At 44.3% G+C, this 21288-nt stretch overlaps 1 protein-coding gene across 2 annotated transcripts in view; it reads right to left on the bottom strand.

Annotated features, from left to right (window-relative positions):
- The window catches only part of SPAG1 (sperm associated antigen 1), an 84464-nt gene extending 63492 nt beyond the window's left edge, over positions 1-20972 (bottom strand). Inside the window, exons 1-5 of one of the 2 annotated variants that reach the window (XM_073679623.1) lie at positions 20862-20972; positions 17256-17379; positions 6587-6746; positions 4132-4242; positions 2796-2860 (exon numbers count right to left, since the gene is read on the bottom strand). In XM_073679623.1, the coding sequence (XP_073535724.1) occupies positions 2796-2860; positions 4132-4242; positions 6587-6746; positions 17256-17377 (458 nt within the window). In that variant the 5' untranslated portion in view covers positions 17378-17379; positions 20862-20972. Of the gene's footprint in view, positions 1-2795; positions 2861-4131; positions 4243-6586; positions 6747-17255; positions 17382-20861 lie in introns of those variants that run through there. The other variant, XM_073679624.1, reaches the window with a different exon arrangement.
- Positions 20973-21288: the final 316 nt, after the last annotated feature.

Genomic DNA, 21288 nt, shown 5'->3' with positions numbered 1-21288 from the left:
GGAACTAGCTAGGCCCCAACCCCAGCCCGAGGCATCAGGAGGCAGTGGCGGGTGCAGGTGGGAGCATACAGGGGCGGGGAAGCCAAAGGGAACCCAGGGTGGAGAAAGAAGGATGAAGATGAAAGAAAAGAATAAGAAAAAACAGAAAAAAACAGGGGACGAGTGCCGCAAAGATGGGCCTGGGGCTAGTGCAACACAGCTGGATGCGAGAAGAAGATCCACTTGCCTATTCTGAAGATTGATCCATCAATAGTCTGTATCCGCAGATGATCTTCTGCTTGGTCTTCGCTCCATGCATGTGCCAGGTGTGGGGGGGCGAGGAGGGCAGGAGAAAATGGGCAAGGACCATTTGAACCAGTACCTTAATGCTGACTGCATTAAGAGAAGAAAAGGTTCCCCTGTCCAGACCCCTGATAAACCTGTGCTCTCTTACCTCAGGGTTGGGAAAACAGAGCGGCCCACTCTCCCTGTCATCCTATCTAAGGAGACAAGATTAGTGAAAAATAAAAAATACACCATTTGCAGAAACTGGTCTGGAACTCCCGACCAGTGTCTGCCCCCTAACTGACACTAAACTGAGTAGCTTGGTTACCAGTGTTAAGGTGTAGCATGCTGAGGAGGAGCCGACAATTTTTATTAAGGTTGCAATTCTTAGTGTCAGCCTCCTGGCGGCAGTAGCGTACATCCATGTTTTCCTGTGTCCCCCCAATGAAGGACCAGACAAAAACATTTTTACAATTGGATTGCATCAAAAATGTTGCACTATTTGCCTTCTATAGCTGCAGTGTAGCACTATTTCTTACATAGAATGAGCACTTCACCTGCTATGATGGTCTGATAGAAAAAAATAGTTAGAAAAGCCCTATGTTTTCTATGTATTTTTCTGAGCTGTTTTCAGCTAATTTAAGACCACATTAAAGTAGAATAAACCAAGAAACAAATAGCCTATAAAAAGAAAAGGGTGCACAATTGTTAATGAAAACCTATTGCAAAAATGATTTTTAAACCCAATACATGCATTTAAGTAAAAAAAAAAAATGTAAGTGTTGCAAAAGGTGGCCAACCCCTTTAAATGAACAACACACTGTCATATTCCAGGAAGTGAGAGCTAACACAGCCGGATCAGTCCCGGATGCCATCGCGTCCATACCCCACCGGTCATGCATTTTTTGGGCCAGTCATGTGCTGGTCATGCTTCTGGGACCTCATAAATAGCTAAGATATTTTTCTACAACTGAGCATAGAAAAAAAACAAAAACTCAATCATGGTTTTATTATTTTAGCTTGCTTTATTTGGGTCATAACCTTTTGGCAGATGAACATAGCCGTTTTAATAGATTACTGTTTTTGCATATTAATTGCATTTTTCATAGAAAACTGTTCTTCCATGGTCACTTTCCAAGAGTCATTTTTTATTGTCCACATCAATGTGGCTTTATGAAGTCCTGTCTTTTTGCAGGAGACTTTACTTTGCACACAATTGTGGTACACAATAGCCATTGGTTAAAGAGCTTGCTTGGGACTTTTGCATTGATGGCCTATCCTTAGGATAGGTCATCAATATCTGATCAGTGGGGGTGCGACACCCGGCACCCCCGCTGATAAGTTGTTCCTGGTGCTAGCGGTGGGCAGAAATTCTCAGTTGTGCACTAGCACACCTCCATCAACTGTACAGTGTCCGCAGCTGTGTACTGTACATCCACCCCCTATTAATCTGAATAGGTGGCGGATGTGCAGTACCCGGCCTTGGCCACTATTTCGTTGACGGAGCTCTGCCGTGTATCTCCGCAACCAAGCACTTCCGCATGCACTGAGAACAGCTGATCGGTGGGGGTGGTGGGTGTCTGACACGCTAGGTAAGGGGAGGACCAAGTGTACAACGATGGGAAAAGAGGGGAAGTCCAACAACTAGGGAAAGGGAGAGTGGAGACCTCTAGGCAGATCTTACAACACCCTGACTCCCCTACCGTTCCTAAATAGGTTCCGCACCTATCGCCAAGCAAGATACCTAATCCTTAACTGACCCTGCAGCTAGGCCCTAGGTAGGGAGGGGAAGGGGTGAGCACTAGACAACCCCCACTGCAACTAAAGACAAACAAGGAAAACAGACAAGGGGAAACACTAAGCTTTGAGAAGACACCAGAGAGAAGACGACAACAATCCACCAAGAAACTCCAAGAAGAAACTAGCCGACTGCTAGAGTTCCAGGTCTGATCAAGGGAAAATAGTTCTATCACCAGCAACTCTCTGGAGAAACTGAGGGTTTTTAAATATCAAGCAAGGGTGTGTCAATTAACAGCAGAAGGTGGAGATCACTGCTGGGTCCTAGCGAGAGAAGGATACCACTACACTAGAGATGAAAGGATCAAGAAAGTGTCTGCAAAGCCAAGCGCAGTGACCTTCTACGGCCGGATCCAGAACGACTGTCTGTCAAACCTGACACACCCGTGACAGTGTTGCCCTACGGGGGTGCTGGGTGTTGTATGACCTATCCTAAGGATAGGCCATCAATGAAAAAGTCCCAGACAACCCCTTTAACTTTCATTAACTTTCTTAAAGGGTAATGGATGGAAATGGGGAAAAGGGGAGGAGCCACTCTACCACTGCAAGTTTAGATTATAACTAATAACTTTATTATATGGGTCTTTAGGAATGTGGGTAAGGGTTAATCGATGACTATATGTAAATATATGCATATTTATATTCTGAAAATTGCAGTTATATCATCTTAAGAAACTTGCATTAACCAATGGGATATACATGAAATAACACTGAAAAGCCGCATGACTACTCACCTGTCCCAGTCTCGGTAATCTCTAGGAACCTTAGATCCGGATGATCGAAATTCTTTTTCTTTATGCTGAAAAAATAATTTACAAAAAATTGACTTTTTTTTTAGCAGAACAATTTTAGGCTGTGAGAATTACCCACAGGTTTTCTTCATTTTGTTGCATTCTTTGCAACTTGTTTTTGGACTCCAAATAGAAGATTATATATAAACCAGAGATAGTCAAAATACAAGAGGACCCATCCTGACTTTTCATGAGCACTTAAAGGGGTTGTCCAGTGAAAACAAGTTATCACCTATACGAACAATAGGTGATAACTTGGTGATTGGTGGGGATGCGACTGTAGGGATCTGCATTAATCGGAAGCCCCATAGGGTATGATTGGAGTGTAAGTCGAGCATGTGCATGTCCATTCTACTTTCTCAGGGATAAAAAGTTCCCTGTTTTGGTGATCGGTGTGTGGGTTCCAGCAGTCGAACTCCCAACTACCAACTATTCGGTGTGTGAGCCCACTTGCCAGTAACAAGGCAACCTCTTTTAAAAGAGTTTTCCCACGAACGAAAGTTCATTTTAATCAATAGATCTTAGAATAATAATAACTTCCACAATTGAATGTATTTAAATAAAATGTTCCTGTGCTGAGATAATCTTATAAATGTGCCCCTGCTGTGTACTGTGTAATGGCTGTGTCTGACCGTGCAGGGACATGGTCTGATCATACCACATCTCCTGGGCAGGGGAAGAAGCAAAAGAGTATACAGACATTACAGCAGGGGATCACAGCTGATTCTTTTTGTGAGGTAAAACATTTCACTGCCTGTTTTTAAACAATGTTTTACTTCAAAGAAAGAATCAGCTGTGATCCCCTGCTATAATATCTGTATACTCCTTTTCTTCCTCCCCTGCCCAGGAGATGTGGTATGATCAGACCATGTTCCTACACGGTCAGACACGGCCATTACACAATACAGCAGGGGCACATTTATAAGATTATTTCAGCACAGGAACATTTTATTTAAACACATCTAATTGTGGAAGTTATTATTATTCCAAGATCTATGGATTAAAATGAACTTTTGTTCATAGGAAAACCCCTTTAAATGGGACCCTACACTAACCAGACTCATCCTCTCTTTCTGCCTAGGGTTCAAATGAACAGTGGAATAAAAGGATTAATCTTTGGAAAGATGGGAGGGGGGGGGGGTGAAGAAAAAGGAAGCAGCCACCCCTATCCAAATGTACAAAGCAGGAAATCTAAAGGAGCATGTGTGCCATAACTGCACTACAAGTCTTGTCCCCGACATATGGGCTCACACACTTTGATCTAATAGGAAAATAATACCTTGTTGGTTGCTGGCCCATTAGAATAAGTGCGGATGGGTGGCAGAATATCTGTGTTTTGTTCAGAGATGGTCTTTTCTTGGTCTTTAAGTTTCATGTCGGTTAAAAAATTCTGAAAGAAACAAAGTTGCAGTAAGAACCAAGAGATATAAAGTGAGAACCATGTACAGTTCAGAGCTGCACTCACGATTCTGCAGCGTTCATAGCTAACACAGGTCAGAATTACTTGATTGCTCTGCACAGACTACGCTCTGGTTATTTGTATACTGGGAAGTGTGGCCTTATACCAAGTCATGGAAAATCATATTTTTTTTTTCTTGTCGAGAGTTTTCAAAATCAACCATCGGAATTATATATGACTACCTGGGGGGAGTGAGTAAAGAAAAGTTGTTTTTATTTTTTTTAGTACTAATGGAGTTTATAGGAAAAACTTTTCTGAAAGGGGACAACCTCTTTAAAGGGAGTGTGTTGTCAGGTTTTGGCTACCCCATCTGAAAGCAGTTTTATCTGCTGCAGATTTACCAGTTCTCTGAATGCGGAGCTCTGTATAACCCCCCCCACACCACTGCTTGGCAGCTTTCTGTGTACACTGTAAATTTATGGTGGGACGGGGCTATACAGAGCTCATGAATATACAGCAGGTTTACTTGTCCTCTAGTGATAATTTCCTGCTGATAAATCAGGAATTTTATCAAAACTACAGCAAGCAGACCAGTAAGTGACACATCGCAAGAATCAGGGACTCTGCCCCTACATCATGCTGCTCTCAGATTACATAGCAAAAACCTTGTGACAGATTCCCTTTAACCTATCTGCAGCAGCAAATCTACAGACCAATCTGGCCCAAAATCTGCATGATTTGTTGAAACTGTTCCTGCAGGATTAGGCAGGATTGCTGCACAAATTTTCCATTCTGCCTTGTGTGAACGTAACCTTAAACCCTCCTGATGTGTGACATACATATACTTTATGTACCAATTCCAGGGTATGTAAATGGGCTCAGAAACGGAGTCTGCTCCCCACACGGTGGATGTCGGCTGTGTTATAAACCCGGCATCCACCTAACAACAGTGACAGGAGCTGGCTCAGATCTCTGCTGATAACCCCTGAAATGCAGCTGTCAATCTCTAATGCTTTAGCCCTTTCCTAACATGATTAATTTCCATTTTTGAGCTTTCTTTTTTGTCTCCCCCTTTTTTTTCCCCAAGAGCCATAACTTTTTTATTTTTCTGGACGAGTTTTACTTTTGAATGACTCTGTTCATTTTCCAACATAGCGTACTGGAAAACAGGAAAAAATTCCAAGTGCAGCAAAATTGCAAAAAAAAAACCCAAAACACAATTTTGAGGTTTTTTAATAAAAATGACCAGGCATCAGGGATTGTCTGAGGTCAGTATGATTACGGTGATATCACAGTTATCCAGTTATTTTCATACTGTAGTGGTAAAAAAAATAAAAAAATGGAAATTTGTAAAAACAAACAAACAAAAAAATTGGACTTTATGGACGTAGAGATAGCACATAAATGTATTTTTTAATGTCTATTTTTAATGGGGGAAATTTGAGGTTTTATTTATTTGTAATGACTTTTTTTGTCTACTTTTTACAGTATTTGTTAGTTTCCTCAGGGTATCTTGCCACTTGTACTATATAGAGCAATACTTCAATTCCACAGGCTGGGTTTCATCGAAGCTCCATGATGGCAGGCCTGAGAGTTTTCTACAGACTCCAGGAGGCCACAGCAGTCTATTAGCGCCCTGCGATCATCCTGCGGGGAGACCAATGGGTGCATAGAGATACACATCTCCATGCCAGAGCGTTGTTAACGCCGCTGTCAGACATTGACAGCGTCATGTATTAGGTTAATAGTGGCGGGCAGAGCCGCGCTTCACCTGTGGCTGTTAGATCCAAGCTGTGACAAGCAGCCATTACCTGCTGGGTATGGGGAGGGCTAAGCCAGTGAGCCTGCTTCATACACCCACTTCCATTTTGTGCTGTACAAGTATGGCAAATATAGGGAAGGGATTAAAAAGATGTATGCACACACAAACATTGGAATTACCATTCTTTTCCCAGTTTAAACATATAGAAATTAAAAATATATATATTTAGAATTATTTCACCTGTACGGTAAGTACCCTAAAGCAAAAAATCAATAAATAAAATACAAACGCCAGATGTACTGATCTTGAGGAATCATTTTGCCAGGTAATATTAACGACACAATAAACAACGCAAAAACAAAGTAACAAAAAATGATGACTGAATGGCATTTTTTTCATCTGGCTTCAAATTTTTTCCTGATTTCAGGACATTATATCACAAAATGGTGAACCGGGTCATTAAAAACTACAGGCTCGTGCTAGAAAAAAAGAAAAGCAAGCCCTCATATGGCCGCTTAGTTTTGATTTATCATTCTTTAGTCATATATGCACTGATAATATGGCACTGCCTACCTTCACATCACTATCGATCTCTTGCCAGTCTTCCAGGGAGAAGTCGGCAGCAGTAGCGGGAGGTTTGTCTTTCCTTAGTGCACGATTATTTGGAGACAGAGTTTTGATTCTCTTTTCACAAAATGTTGTCAGATCCGGGTAGTGTCCTTCCTCTCCCAACCTGCACGATGACAATACACTCAGTGCCCGCACGATGACAATACACTCAGTGCCCGCACGATGACAATACACTCAGTGCCCGCACGATCACAATACACTCAGTGCCCGCACGATCACAATACACTCAGTGCCCGCACGATCACAATACACTCAGTGCCCGCACGATCACAATACACTCAGTGCCCGCACGATCACAATACACTCAGTGCCCGCACGATCACAATACACTCAGTGCCCGCACGATCACAATACACTCAGTGCCCGCACGATCACAATACACTCAGTGCCCGCACGATCACAATACACTCAGTGCCCGCACGATCACAATACACTCAGTGCCCGCACGATGACAATACACTCAGTGCCCGCACGATGACAATACACTCAGTGCCCGCACGATGACAATACACTCAGTGCCCGCACGATCACAATACACTCAGTGCCCGCACGATCACAATACACTCAGTGCCCGCACGATCACAATACACTCAGTGCCCGCACGATCACAATACACTCAGTGCCCGCACGATCACAATACACTCAGTGCCCGCACGATCACAATACACTCAGTGCCCGCACGATCACAATACACTCAGTGCCCGCACGATCACAATACACTCAGTGCCCGCACGATCACAATACACTCAGTGCCCGCACGATCACAATACACTCAGTGCCCGCACGATCACAATACACTCAGTGCCCGCACGATCACAATACACTCAGTGCCGGCACGATGACAATACACTCAGTGCCGGCACGATGACAATACACTCAGTGCCGGCACGATGACAATACACTCAGTGCCCGCACGATGACAATACACTCAGTGCCCGCACGATCACAATACACTCAGTGCCGGCACGATCACAATACACTCAGTGCCCGCACGATCACAATACACTCAGTGCCCGCACGATGACAATACACTCAGTGCCCGCACGATGACAATACACTCAGTGCCCGCACGATGACAATACACTCAGTGCCCGCACGATGACAATACACTCAGTGCCCGCACGATGACAATACACTCAGTGCCCGCACGATGACAATACACTCAGTGCCCGCACGATGACAATACACTCAGTGCCCGCACGATGACAATACACTCAGTGCCCGCACGATCACAATACACTCAGTGCCCGCACGATCACAATACACTCAGTGCCCGCACGATCACAATACACTCAGTGCCCGCACGATGACAATACACTCAGTGCCCGCACGATGACAATACACTCAGTGCCCGCACGATGACAATACACTCAGTGCCCGCACGATGACAATACACTCAGTGCCCGCACGATGACAATACACTCAGTGCCCGCACGATGACAATACACTCAGTGCCCGCACGATGACAATACACTCAGTGCCCGCACGATGACAATACACTCAGTGCCCGCACGATGACAATACACTCAGTGCCCGCACGATCACAATACACTCAGTGCCCGCACGATCACAATACACTCAGTGCCGGCACGATGACAATACACTCAGTGCCGGCACGATGACAATACACTCAGTGCCGGCACGATGACAATACACTCAGTGCCGGCACGATGACAATACACTCAGTGCCCGCACGATGACAATACACTCAGTGCCCGCACGATCACAATACACTCAGTGCCGGCACGATCACAATACACTCAGTGCCGGCACGATCACAATACACTCAGTGCCGGCACGATCACAATACACTCAGTGCCCGCACGATGACAATACACACAGTGCCCGCACGATGACAATACACACAGTGCCCGCACGATGACAATACACACAGTGCCCGCACGATGACAATACACACAGTGCCCGCACGATGACAATACACACAGTGCCCGCACGATGACAATACACACAGTGCCCGCACGATGACAATACACACAGTGCCCGCACGATGACAATACACACAGTGCCGGCACGATGACAATACACACAGTGCCCGCACGATGACAATACACACAGTGCCCGCACTATGACAATACACACAGTGCCCGCACTATGACAATACACACAGTGCCCGCACTATGACAATACACACAGTGCCCGCACTATGACAATACACTCAGTGCCCGCACTATGACAATACACTCAGTGCCCGCACTATGACAATACACTCAGTGCCCGCACGATGACAATACACTCAGTGCCCGCACGATGACAATACACTCAGTGCCCGCACGATGACAATACACTCAGTGCCCGCACGATGACAATACACTCAGTGCCCGCACGATGACAATACACTCAGTGCCCGCACGATGACCATACACTCAGTGCCCGCACGATGACCATACACTCAGTGCCCGCACGATGACCATACACTCAGTGCCCGCACGATGACAATACACTCAGTGCCCGCACGATGACAATACACTCAGTGCCCGCACGATGACAATACACTCAGTGCCCGCACGATGACAATACACTCAGTGCCCGCACATTGTGCTGCTTTCTCTAAGGGATACATGTCAGACTCTGGCCCGCGTTTCAAATCTGTCCCTCACGGTGATTATATTTGGCCCGCGACGCCATATGGAGGACTATGTGGGGTCGTTATTCTGTATGGAGGACTATGTGGGGGCATTATTCTGTATGGAGGACTATGTGGGGCCCATTATTCTGTATGGAGGACTATGTGGGGCCATTATACTGTATGGAGGACTATGTGGGGTCATTATTCTGTATGGAGGACTATGTGGGGTCATTATTCTGTATGGAGGACTATATGGGGGCATTATTCTGTATGGAGGACTATGTGGGGCCCATTATTCTGTATGGAGGACTATGTGGGGCCATTATACTGTATGGAGGACTATGTGGGGTCATTATTCTGTATGGAGGACTAGGTGGGGTCGTTATTCTGTATGGAGGACTATGTGGGGCCCATTATACCGTATGGAGGACTATGTGGGGCTATTATACTGTATCAAGGACTATGTGGGGTCCATTGTTCTGTATGGAGGACTATGTAGGGTCCATTGTTCTGTATGTAGGACTATGTGGGGTCCATTGTTCTGTATGGAGGACTATGTGGGGTCCATTGTTCTGTATGGAGGACTATGTGGGGTCCATTGTTCTGTATGGAGGACTATGTGGGGTCCATTGTTCTGTATGGAGGACTATGTGGGGTCCATTGTTCTGTATGGAGGACTATGTGGGGTCCATTATTCGGTATGGAGGACCATGTGGGGTCCATTATTCTGTATGGAGGACTATGTGGGGCCCATTATACTGTATAGAGGACTATGTGGGGCCCATTATACTGTATAGAGGACTATGTGGGGCCCAATATACTGTATGGAGGACTATGTGGGGCCATTATTCTGTATAGAGGACTATGTGGGGCCCATTAAACTGTATGGAGGACTATATAGCCCCATTACACCGTATGGAGGACTATGTGGGGCCATTATACTGTACGGAGGACTATGTGGGGCCCCTTTTATTCTGTATGGAGAAATCTGTGGAGCCCATTATAGTGTACAGAGGACTATGTGGTGCCCATTATACTGTATAGAGGACTATGTGGGGCCCATTATACTGCATAGAGGACTATGTGGGGCCCAATATACTGTATAGAGGACTATGAGGGGCCCAATATACTGTATAGAGGACTATGTGGGGCCCAATATACTGTATGGAGGACTATGTGGGGCCATTATTCTGTACGGAGGACTATGAGGGGCCATTATTCTGTATGGAGGACTATATAGCCACATTACACTGTATGGAGGACTATGTGGGGCCATTATACTGTACAGAGGACTATGTGGGGCCCATTTATTCTGTATGGAGAAATCTGTGGAGCCCATTATACTGTGTGGAGGACTATGTGGGGCCATTATGCTGTGTGGGGGGCTGTATAGGGATCACAGTTCGGGCATCATACTGTGTTGGGGTCACCATACTTTGCCATAGGAGTTGAAGGGGGGTACAGTAGGGTCACCATAAACGACGTGTGGAGGAAGTCAATCTGGTGGTATCATACTGTGTTTGGGGGACACTTTTGTTGGCATCATACTTTATGGGGGCAATGAAAGGGCAATCTAGGGGCTTCAATAGAAGGAAAATTACTTTGTAAGCTCTGCAAAGTTGTAAGATATGCTCTTCTGTGACCCAGGGCTGTGGAGTCGGAGCACATTTTGCCCATCCGACTCCCCAATTTATTATATATTTTAGGAGTCGGGGTTGGTCCATTTTATACAGACTCCAACTATGAGAGGATTCAAAAAGACCTAAATAAACTGGAGCAGTGGGCAGCAACTAACAGAATGGTTTTTAACAGGGTACAATGCTAAGTACTACATCTGAGCAATAAAAATGAAAAAAGCATATACAGAATGGGAGGAATAGAGCTAAGCAACAGTACATGTGAAAAAGACTTAGGTATACTAATAGATCATAGACTGAACATGAGTCAACAGTGTGATGCAGCAGCAAAAAAGGCAAATACAATTCTGGGATGTATTAACAGAAGCATACAGTCTAGATCACGTGAAGTCATTATCGGTCTTTACTCCTCTTTGGTCAGACCTCATCTGGAATACTGTGTACAGTTTTGGGCACCACATTTTAAAAAAGACCGACAAACTGGAGCAAGTTCAGAGAAGAGCGACCAGAATGGTGACTGGTCTGCAAACCATGTCCTATGAGGAACGGTTACAGGATTTGGGAATGTTTAGCTTGCAAAAAGAAGACTGAGAGGAGACTTAATAGCTGTCTACAAATATCTCAAGGGATGTCACATTGTAGAAGGATCATCTTTATTCTCATTTGCACAAGGAAAGACTAGAAGCAATGGGATGAAACTAAATGGGAGAAGACACCGATTAGATATTAGAAAAAACTTTTTGACAGTTAGGGTGATTAATGAGTGGAACAGGCTGCCACGAGAGGTGGGGAGTTCCCCTTCAATGGAAGTCTTAAGAGGCTGGACAGACATCTGTCTGAGATGATTTAGTGAATCCTGCATTGAGCAGAGGTTGGACCAGATGACCCAGGAGGTCCCCTCCAACTCTACCATTCTAGGATTCTATGATTTCTAAAATATATAATAAATTGGGTACAGTAATTTAATGCAGTTTGTGGGGAATATTTTTTCAAAAGAATTTGGGAAAGTTATGAAATGTCCTATAAATGTCTGTCCTATTCCTGATCTAGGGGTCTAGACTTTTAGCTGAGATGAATCTGTGCTACAGTAAATTTATCACTTAAACATGAGCCATGTATGAGGGAGTCGTGGAGTCGGAGTCATGGAAATTGAGGAGTCGGAGTAGGAGGTTTGGCTTACCGACTCTACAGCCCTGCTGTGAACCCACCAAATATTATGTTTTTTTGTTGGAGGGGGGGGCAGGGTCCAAATATAATTTCTGCTCTGGGACCCTATGATTTCTTTGTACGCCCTTGTCCGCGAGGAAATACCCAATGCTCCGGTCATGTATTCTGCATCTTAAGATTTAATAAAGAAAATGTACTTTATTTGTGGGACAATCCCTTTAAGTTTGTTTCCATATTTGATAAGGGAAAACTTCCTCAATCGTACACATTTTTTTTTTTAAATAAATATCAAGGTTGGCCCGTGACTTTGTCCATGTTTTTAATTTTGGCCCTGTGTATCTTGGTGTAAGGCCACCTCACCATGCATTCTCTGCTGGGATTTCCCAACCATCTCATCAGATGCCACAAAGGTTGGGAGACCTTCGATCTCAACAAAGGACCTGACAGACAAAGAAACAGTTTAAAGGGGCTGTCTAGCACTTCTGATTTTTTGCCTTAAGATCAGACACAGCATGGGCTTTAAAACAACTATACACATCTACCGGATCCCTGCCACTCTTCTGTAGCACTACGAGGGTTCCCAGCTGGTCTCTTTGCGTCCTATTTCGTCAGGGGTGGGAATGTGACTGCTGCTGCCAGTTATTGACTGCCATCAAGGTCTCATGTCCATAGGAGCAGTACAGGATAAGACCGGCTCTGTACATATTGTTCTGTTTATAGGGACAAAACCAGGGGAGGAGTCCTGAGGAGATAATTTGCATATTCCCACTGCATTTTGGGGTAAGTGAAGAGTCTCCGCGAGCTCAAAGAACACTGGATTTTGGCTGTTGGAGCTGAAAAGAGGACATCGGTAAACCGCGCGCCTACCGGCGCGCGCATTTTGAAGCTTTTTTTTTTTTTTTTTTTTAAGCTTTTTTCACTGTTTTCAGAACATTAACAATAAGAACATGGAAGAGTCCAGGAGCCATTTGGTGAGCTGCATATCCTGCTACATGTTCACAGACTTGCCAGTGGAAAAGCCAAACTTCACATGCCAGAAATGCAAGCTTGTGTCCCTGTTGGAGGAAAAGTTGCGAAATCTAGAAGAGAGGTTAACTACCTTGAAAATCATTAAGGAAGGTGAAGAGTTCTTAGACAGAGCAGAATTATCTCTTCATGATTCAGAAAGAGAAGAAATTCGAACTGCACCTGACGAAACAGAGGAATGGAAGCATGTGACCCACAGAAGCAGGAGGATCGAGAGGCAGTCAGCACCCATACTGCTCAGGAACCAGTACCAGGCTCTCACGCAGGAGAACCATGAAGAAATACAGCAAGATAAGACTTTGCCAGCAATGAATAACCTTGTAAGCCCTCAGAATCCTCCTGGATGGAGAAAGAAGAATGTTGTGAAGAAAAAACGGAGAGTGGTGGTCATGGGGGATTCCCTGTTAAGAGGAACAGAGGCCGCTATCTGCAGACCAGACATAACCTCAAGAGAAATGTGCTGTCTTCCAGGAGCAAAAATTAAAGATGTGTCTGACAGGATATCAAGACTCTTCAGACCTACAGATCAATACCCATTCCTGCTAATACATGTGGGGACAAATGACACCGCAAGAAAGGACCTGGAAACCATCTGCAGTGACTTTGAAGACTTAGGCAAGAAAGTGAAAGAATTGGGAGCGCAGGTGGTCTTCTCATCCATCCTCCCAGTGGATGGCCATGGAACAATGAGGTGGAATAAGATTCTACAGGTGAACAACTGGCTACGTCGATGGTGCCGTCAACAAGGATTTGGATTTCTGGATCACGGAATGAATTACCTATACGATGGACTACTTGCTAGAGATGGGGTGCACCTTACGAAGACTGGAAAACATGTATTTGGAAGTCGCCTTGCTACACTCATCAGAAGAGCTTTAAACTAGAACAATGTGGGAAGGGAAGCAAAAGGCCAGAAAAAGCCATACAGCTGACAAATACTATTGAGATCTCTGCTACTGGAAGTGGAAAGGAAGAACAAAGACAAAACAATTTAAATAATAAAAATATGAGAGGAAGAGAAACCAATCACAAACTAAAATGTTTTTATACAAATGCACAAAGCATGGGCAACAAACAAGGAGAATTGGAACTACTAATGCAGGAAAAGGAATATGATGTCATTGGAATCACTGAAACTTGGTGGGACGATACACATGATTGGAATAAAAGGCTAAAAGGATACAACTTATTTGCAAGAAACAGACTTGATAAACGAGGAGGAGGTGTCGCATTGTATGTTAGAAAAGCGTATATCTGCACAGAGATTGAAGCTTCAGAGACTGGGAGTTCTGTGGAAACTGTTTGGGTAAGAATACAAGGAGAGAACAACGGAAAGGACACCATTGTAGGCATTTACTACAGGCCACCTGGGCAAGCTGAAGATATGGATGAACTCTTTATGTATCAAATGACCAAGTTCTCCAAAAAATATGACGTAGTGGTCATGGGAGATTTCAACTATCCAGACATTTGTTGGGAATCTCTCTCAAGTAAAACTAACAGGTCAAGCAAATTCTTATCCTCTCTTGCTGACAACTTTATCTTCCAAAAGGTAGGGGAGAAAACAAGGGGATCTGCTACTTTGGATCTAATCCTTATAAACAGAGAGGAAATGGTTGAGGAGGTAAAGGTGGCTGGGACCCTAGGAGGCAGCGATCATGCTATTATAGAATTTTGGATAACTAGAGGAGGAAGACATGTGAAGACTCAAACTTCAAGGTTAGATTTTAGAAAGGCAGATTTTAAGAGACTCAGAAAGAGAATAGGAGGGATCCAATGGCTGGATGTCCTTAAGGACAAAAATGTCCAGGAAGGATGGGAAATTTTTAAAAATGAGATTCTCAAAGCACAATCGTTAACAATCCCGAAAAGTAGGAAGAATGGGAAGCATTTAAGGAAACCAGGATGGATGAACACAGAACTTAAACACATGCTAAAAAGAAAGAAAGAAATGTTTATTAAATGGAAAGAGGGAGGCATACCTAAAGAAGATTATAATGCAGTCTGCAGATCCTGTAGGGCACGTATCAGGTTAGCTAAAGGTGACAATGAATTAAGGCTTGCAAGAGATGTCAAAAGCAATAAAAAAGGATTTTGGGGGTATGTCAAAAGTAAAAGAAAAGTCAAAGATGCTATAGGATTTTTACAGGATGAAAATGGAGAAATGGTAAGAGAGGATGTTGAGAAGGCCGAACTTTTTAATTCCTATTTTGCATCTGTTTTCTCTCAGAAAGAAAATGTAACATCAACTGATCTTCACTGTCCTTTTAAAGGAATAGAGGAATCCAAGTTATCTGTAAACAGAAAGATTGTGAGGGAATATTTAGCTAACATAAATGAGTTCAAGTCTCCAGGTCCAGATGAATTACACCCCAGAGTACTGAAGGAGATCGTAGAAGAAATTTTAGAACCACTCTCCATAATCTTTGAAAATTCTTGGAGAACAGGAGAAGTCCCAGAAGACTGGAGAAGAGCAAATGTTGTTCCTATCTTCAAAAAGGGGAAGAAGGTGGACCCAGGGAACTATAGGCCGGTGAGTCTGACTTCTATACCAGGAAAGATCTTTGAACAAATTATTAAACAACATGTATGTAAGTACATGGATAAGAATGAAGTGATTAACCAGAGTCAGCATGGGTTTGTAACTAACAAGTCATGTCAGACTAACTTAATTTCCTTCTATGACAGAATCACTGACTGGGTGGATCAGGGAAATGCTGTAGATATAGTATATCTTGACTTCAGCAAAGCATTTGACAAAGTCTCTCACACCATCCTTATTGAAAAAATGACCAAGTATGCAATGGACCAGGCAACTGTTAGGTGGATTCATAACTGGCTTAGTGATCGGACTCAAAGGGTGGTTGTAAATGGCTTCACATCCAGCTGGATGAATGTCTCAAGTGGGGTACCACAGGGCTCCGTCCTGGGACCTGTATTGTTCAACATCTTTATCAATGATTTAGATGAAGGAATTGAGGGTAAACTGATTAAATTTGCTGATGACACAAAGCTAGGAGGGATAGCTAATACTAGAGAAGAGAGAGAGAGGATTCAAAAAGACCTAAATAAACTGGAGCAGTGGGCAGCAACCAACAGAATGGTTTTTAACAGGGAAAAATGCAAAGTACTACATCTGGGCAATAAAAATGAAAAAAGCATATACAGAATGGGAGGAATAGAGCTAAGCAACAGTACATGTGAAAAAGACTTAGGTATACTAATAGATCATAGACTGAACATGAGTCAACAGTGTGATGCAGCAGCAAAAAAGGCAAATACAATTCTGGGATGTATTAACAGAAGCATACAGTCTAGATCACGTGAAGTCATTATCGGTCTTTACTCCTCTTTGGTCAGACCTCATCTGGAATACTGTGTACAGTTTTGGGCACCACATTTTAAAAAAGACCGACAAACTGGAGCAAGTTCAGAGAAGAGCGACCAGAATGGTGACTGGTCTGCAAACCATGTCCTATGAGGAACGGTTGCAGGATTTGGGAATGTTTAGCTTGCAAAAAAGAAGACTGAGAGGAGACTTAATAGCTGTCTACAAATATGTCAAGGGCTGTCACATTGTAGAAGGATCATCTTTATACTCATTTGCACAAGGAAAGACTAGAAGCAATGGGATGAAACTAAATGGGAGGAGACACAGATTAGATATTAGAAAAAACTTTTTGACAGTGAGGGTGATTAATGAGTGGAACAGGCTGCCACGAGAGGTGGTGAGTTCCCCTTCAATGGACGTCTTCAAACAGAGGCTGGACAGACATCTGTCTGAGATGATCTAGTGAATCCTGCTTTGAGCAGGGGGTTGGACCAGATGACCCAGGAGGTCCCTTCCAACTCTACCATTCTATGATTCTATGATATGAGAAAAAAAAAACTAAACTTTTTTTTTGGTCCATGTGTTTATTTTTACTAATTTCCACCCCAATAAATCGAAAAACAGCACTTAAATGTGTGCTGCGCATTTTTCATGGACCCATTGAGTTCAATGCACAAGTTTGAGACCTGACCCATATAAAAAACTGAGGTTTCCATTTTTGGGGTGGAAAGGGGGTCTGCACACTCTCTGTCCATATTTTTTTTTTTATACAGACAACTCAATAACCACATGAACTGTAATGGGTGCGTGCTCAGTGAAAAAGGTATGTCTGAGTGAAGCCTAGGTGAATATATGAAGCGTTACCTCAAAACTCTCAAGATCTTTTCAAGGTGTTTGATGTCCTTACATTCTTCAATGAACTTGTAATCGAGGTGATCGACTGGTATTTCGCAGGTTTTGGTCGTTCCTTGGTAGATCCCACTCATTGCTTGGATAAATGGAAACAGTGAGTAATTCTTTGGGTTCACAAACATTTAAAAGCAGAATTTACAGTCTAAAAGTGCGCTTTTCCCCCTTCGATGGCATCTCACAAGTACATAATGTGCATTTTCCAATACGCTGTAGAAAACAGTCAACGACAGATACATCACTGTGGAAAAATCAGGTGTGTATTTGCAGTGGAATAAGCAGCAATCTGAGGCCGACCTCTGAATATACGATGCAGATTTGCAGGTTGAATGTTCTCGAGTCCACACTCGAATTATGGCCCTAATTCAATAGAATAAATCTACAAGCCACAGTTTCCGGGGGGATCCATGTAGTCTCTGGATTCTGATACCTGACAATGATGCAGCGACAATGGACCGAGACCATTAGGGGACTCAGAAAGTGTCAGAATGGGGGTACCAGGGGAACGCTCAGGTGAAGATCTGCACCTGCAGGTATGGTTGGAAACTGCAAACAAAATTGCTCGACTAGGACTGGATTGTAGATCCCTTATTTCACACGGAACTAAATGAGAAACATCCACCACAAATCTGTGCTCTTTCCATGTCAGAAACTGACAGGCTGTGAATTTAAAGGTAACGCTTTGTGGCTTTGAACTTTGCATTAATAATTATATAATCATATATTTATAAAAAAAATAAAAACAAGATAAAATGTGATGTTTAAACATGAATTTACCTATTTTTTCTGCAGCCACTGGGGCCAGCCATTTTTATTTTCTGGTGTGTAATTGTCTGAATACAACACTTACACGCCGCAAATTCGCTCAACTATATCTGGGTTGAACTGGGCACGTCCCCTGGGTTGTCAAGATCACACCTGTGGGGGAAGTCAGACGACTTCTTATTGTAGTCCAGAACGGCGCTCTGACCTACCATTGGCCCCATCACTGCTCACAGTGTTTAGCAGCGAACTGTGACAGGAGATGATGGGCAGAGGCAGCGAGCGGAGCATCAGAGCGGCCCTGTTCTGAGCAATGAGAGCAGAACTACAGAGGTAACATCTTCACCAATAACCTTGTATCTAAGAATGTCATGTGTGATGCAGTTTCCCTGACCATGTAGCTGATCCTATCGTGAGCCACAGGCCATGTAGCTGATCCTATCGTGAGCCACAGGCCATGTAGCTGATCCTATCGTGAGCCACAGGCCATGTAGCTGATCCTATCGTGAGCCACAGGCCATGTAGCTGATCCTATCGTGAGCCACAGGCCATGTAGCTGATCCTATCGTGAGCCACAGGCCATGTAGCTGATCTTATCTTGAGCCACAGGCCATGTAGCTGATCTTATCGTGAGCCACAGGCCATGTAGCTGATCCTATCGTCAGCCACAGGCCATGTAGCTGATCCTATCGTCTGCCACAGGCCATGTAGCTGATCCTATCGTGAGCCACAGGCCATGTAGCTGATCCTATCGTGAGCCACAGGCCATGTAGCTGATCCTATCGTGAGCCACAGGCCATGTAGCTGATCCTATCGTCAGCCACAGGCCATGTAGCTGACCCTCTCGTCAGCCACAGGCCATGTAGCTGATCCCATCGTCAGCCACAGGCCATGTAGCTGATCCCATCGTCAGCCACAGGCCATGTAGCTGATCCTATCGTCAGCCACAGGCCATGTAGTTGATCCTATCGTCAGCCACAGGCCATGTAGCTGATCCTATCATCTGTCACAGGCCATGTATCTAATCTTATCGTCTGCCACAAGCCATGTATCTAATCCGATCATATGTGACACAGGCCATGTATCTAATCCTATCATGTGTTATACAGCGAGCAGTGCAGCGCCAACTAACAGAACACTTTTACAGCAGTCGTAATGCGAGCGAGCAGTTTTCATTGCTATTTCAGCAACTGCGCCCCCTAGTGTTAAACTGTTAATGATTTTTCATATTTTATACCATTAAAAAAAGTCTAAATTATTTAAAAAAATTAAAACATTATTTATATTCTCTTTAAGAGAATGTATATAATGTTATATTCTCTTTAAGGCCTTTGTACAGCTTTGCACATTTTCTTTTTCTTTTTTAACATTCTTTTACTTGTTTCCTAAATGCAAGTTACAGGGGTTTTTACTCAAATTGTATCTTCAGGAGTACATCGCTCCCGGCTCCCTGGTTTGCTGTCGGAAGTTTGCTCCCGGGGACTGACAGCTCAGACCAGTCATGTCGCTGATCGCCCAACAGAGACAGCTTTGTTGATGCAGCTTGGGAGACTGAGGCTGTTTAGATCCAGCTTCACAGAGCCTGGTTTCATGTGATCCTTACCTAGGTAACTGTCCAACTACTGAGACTGCAGGGTGGCCGGTAACCTAGGCAACCAGCTGTAGACTATAGCAGTGTCAGGGTGGCCAGTAACCTAGGAAACCAGCTGTACACTATAGCAGTGTCAGGGTGGCCAGTAACCTAGGAAACCAGCTGTACACTATAGCAGTGTCAGGGTGGCCGGTAACCTAGGAAACCAGCTGTACACTATAGCAGCATCAGGGTGGCCAGTAACCTAGGAAACCAGCTGTACGCTATAGCAGCGTTAGGGTGGCCTGTAACCTAAGAAACCAGCTATACGCTATAGCAGCATCAGGGGGGCCGTAACCTAGGAAACCAGCTGCACGCTATAACAGCATCAGGGTGTCCAGTAACCTAGGAAACCAGCTGTACGCTATAGCAGCGACTGGGTGGCCAGTAACCTAGGAAAGCAGCTGTAAGCTATGGCAACATTAGGGTGGCCAGTAACCTAGGAAACCAGCTGTACGCTATAGCAGTGTTTCATAACTCCAGTCCCCGCGGACCAAGAACAGATCACGTTTTCAGGATTTCTTTATTATACAGGTAATGGAATTATCTCCTGTGCAATATCATGGAAATCCCGAGAACATGAGTTGGGAAAAGCTGCACTATAGAATTAATAATCCTTTTGTTCTTGAGAGCAGAGGGGATTTTTAATAAGAGAAGAATTGCAATTTTAACTATTTATGGACTGGAGACAACGCCTTTAACCAACTTTCTAAATAGTCTTCACTGGAAACGTTGTGCTGCACAGTCTGTAAGTGATTGATCAGGCGGTGTGATCTGCAGATCTCCTGCTCTCCTCCTCAGTCTCCCTGCACCCCCTGACAACTGCAGATCTCCATCATCATGTGTGATGTCCAGTCCCCTGCTCTGTGACTGGGAACAAATGCATAACTCCAGCCCTCCATGTCGGGCAGCTCTCACCCAGCACATCCCTATAGAGGCCCATGATCTGCAGACAGTCTGTGCCAGCAGCAGGATCCTGCACACAACCGGCTGCCATAGACTTCACTGTCAGCTGCGAATCTGGCGCCACCCAGTGGCTGCACATGATAAGCACAGCAGGGAGGAACTATAGAAACTTCAGGACTTTTTATGGCCTCCTAAATCGCAACATAAAACTAAACAGCAGCAGCAGTAGTAATCGCAGCGCCAGTGGACTCCCATCTATTTACCTGCGCGGAGACGCGGACAGTCCTGTGCACACGACGAAAACACAACTGGCGGCCGCTTGCCGTTACTATGGTGATTCAACGTCCACTCTGTCTTAGCCAATAGCGGAGCAGAACATCAGGTTGCTAGGGGGAAAGAGCTACGTTGTAACGTCAGGACAGGACACATAGCAGGGAATGGATGGACGCCATTTTGTTGGAGATCAAAACGAAGACGACGTGTGAAGCCTGCTCAGAATACCGCCCTCTAGTGTCAGGAGGTCTCACAGGCAGCTTCCGGGGACTCGAAGTTCTAGCGAGTTGAACCGCCAGAAAGGAGAAGGGTTTTTTAGGATTTCATGAAGTCGGGCTTCCAGTCTATGTTTTTCTTCTTTTTTAGGCTATGTGCCCACGATGCAGAAATGAAGCAGAAAATTTCTGCAGCATTTCT

Source organism: Phyllobates terribilis, unplaced genomic scaffold (assembly GCF_046119375.1).
Source record: "Phyllobates terribilis strain yellow unplaced genomic scaffold, ASM4611937v1 Scaffold_4__5_contigs__length_816908805, whole genome shotgun sequence".
Lineage (NCBI taxonomy): Eukaryota > Metazoa > Chordata > Amphibia > Anura > Dendrobatidae > Phyllobates > Phyllobates terribilis.
The sequence above is the reverse complement of the archived record's forward strand: the minus strand, read 5'-3'. Positions and strand labels throughout refer to the sequence as shown.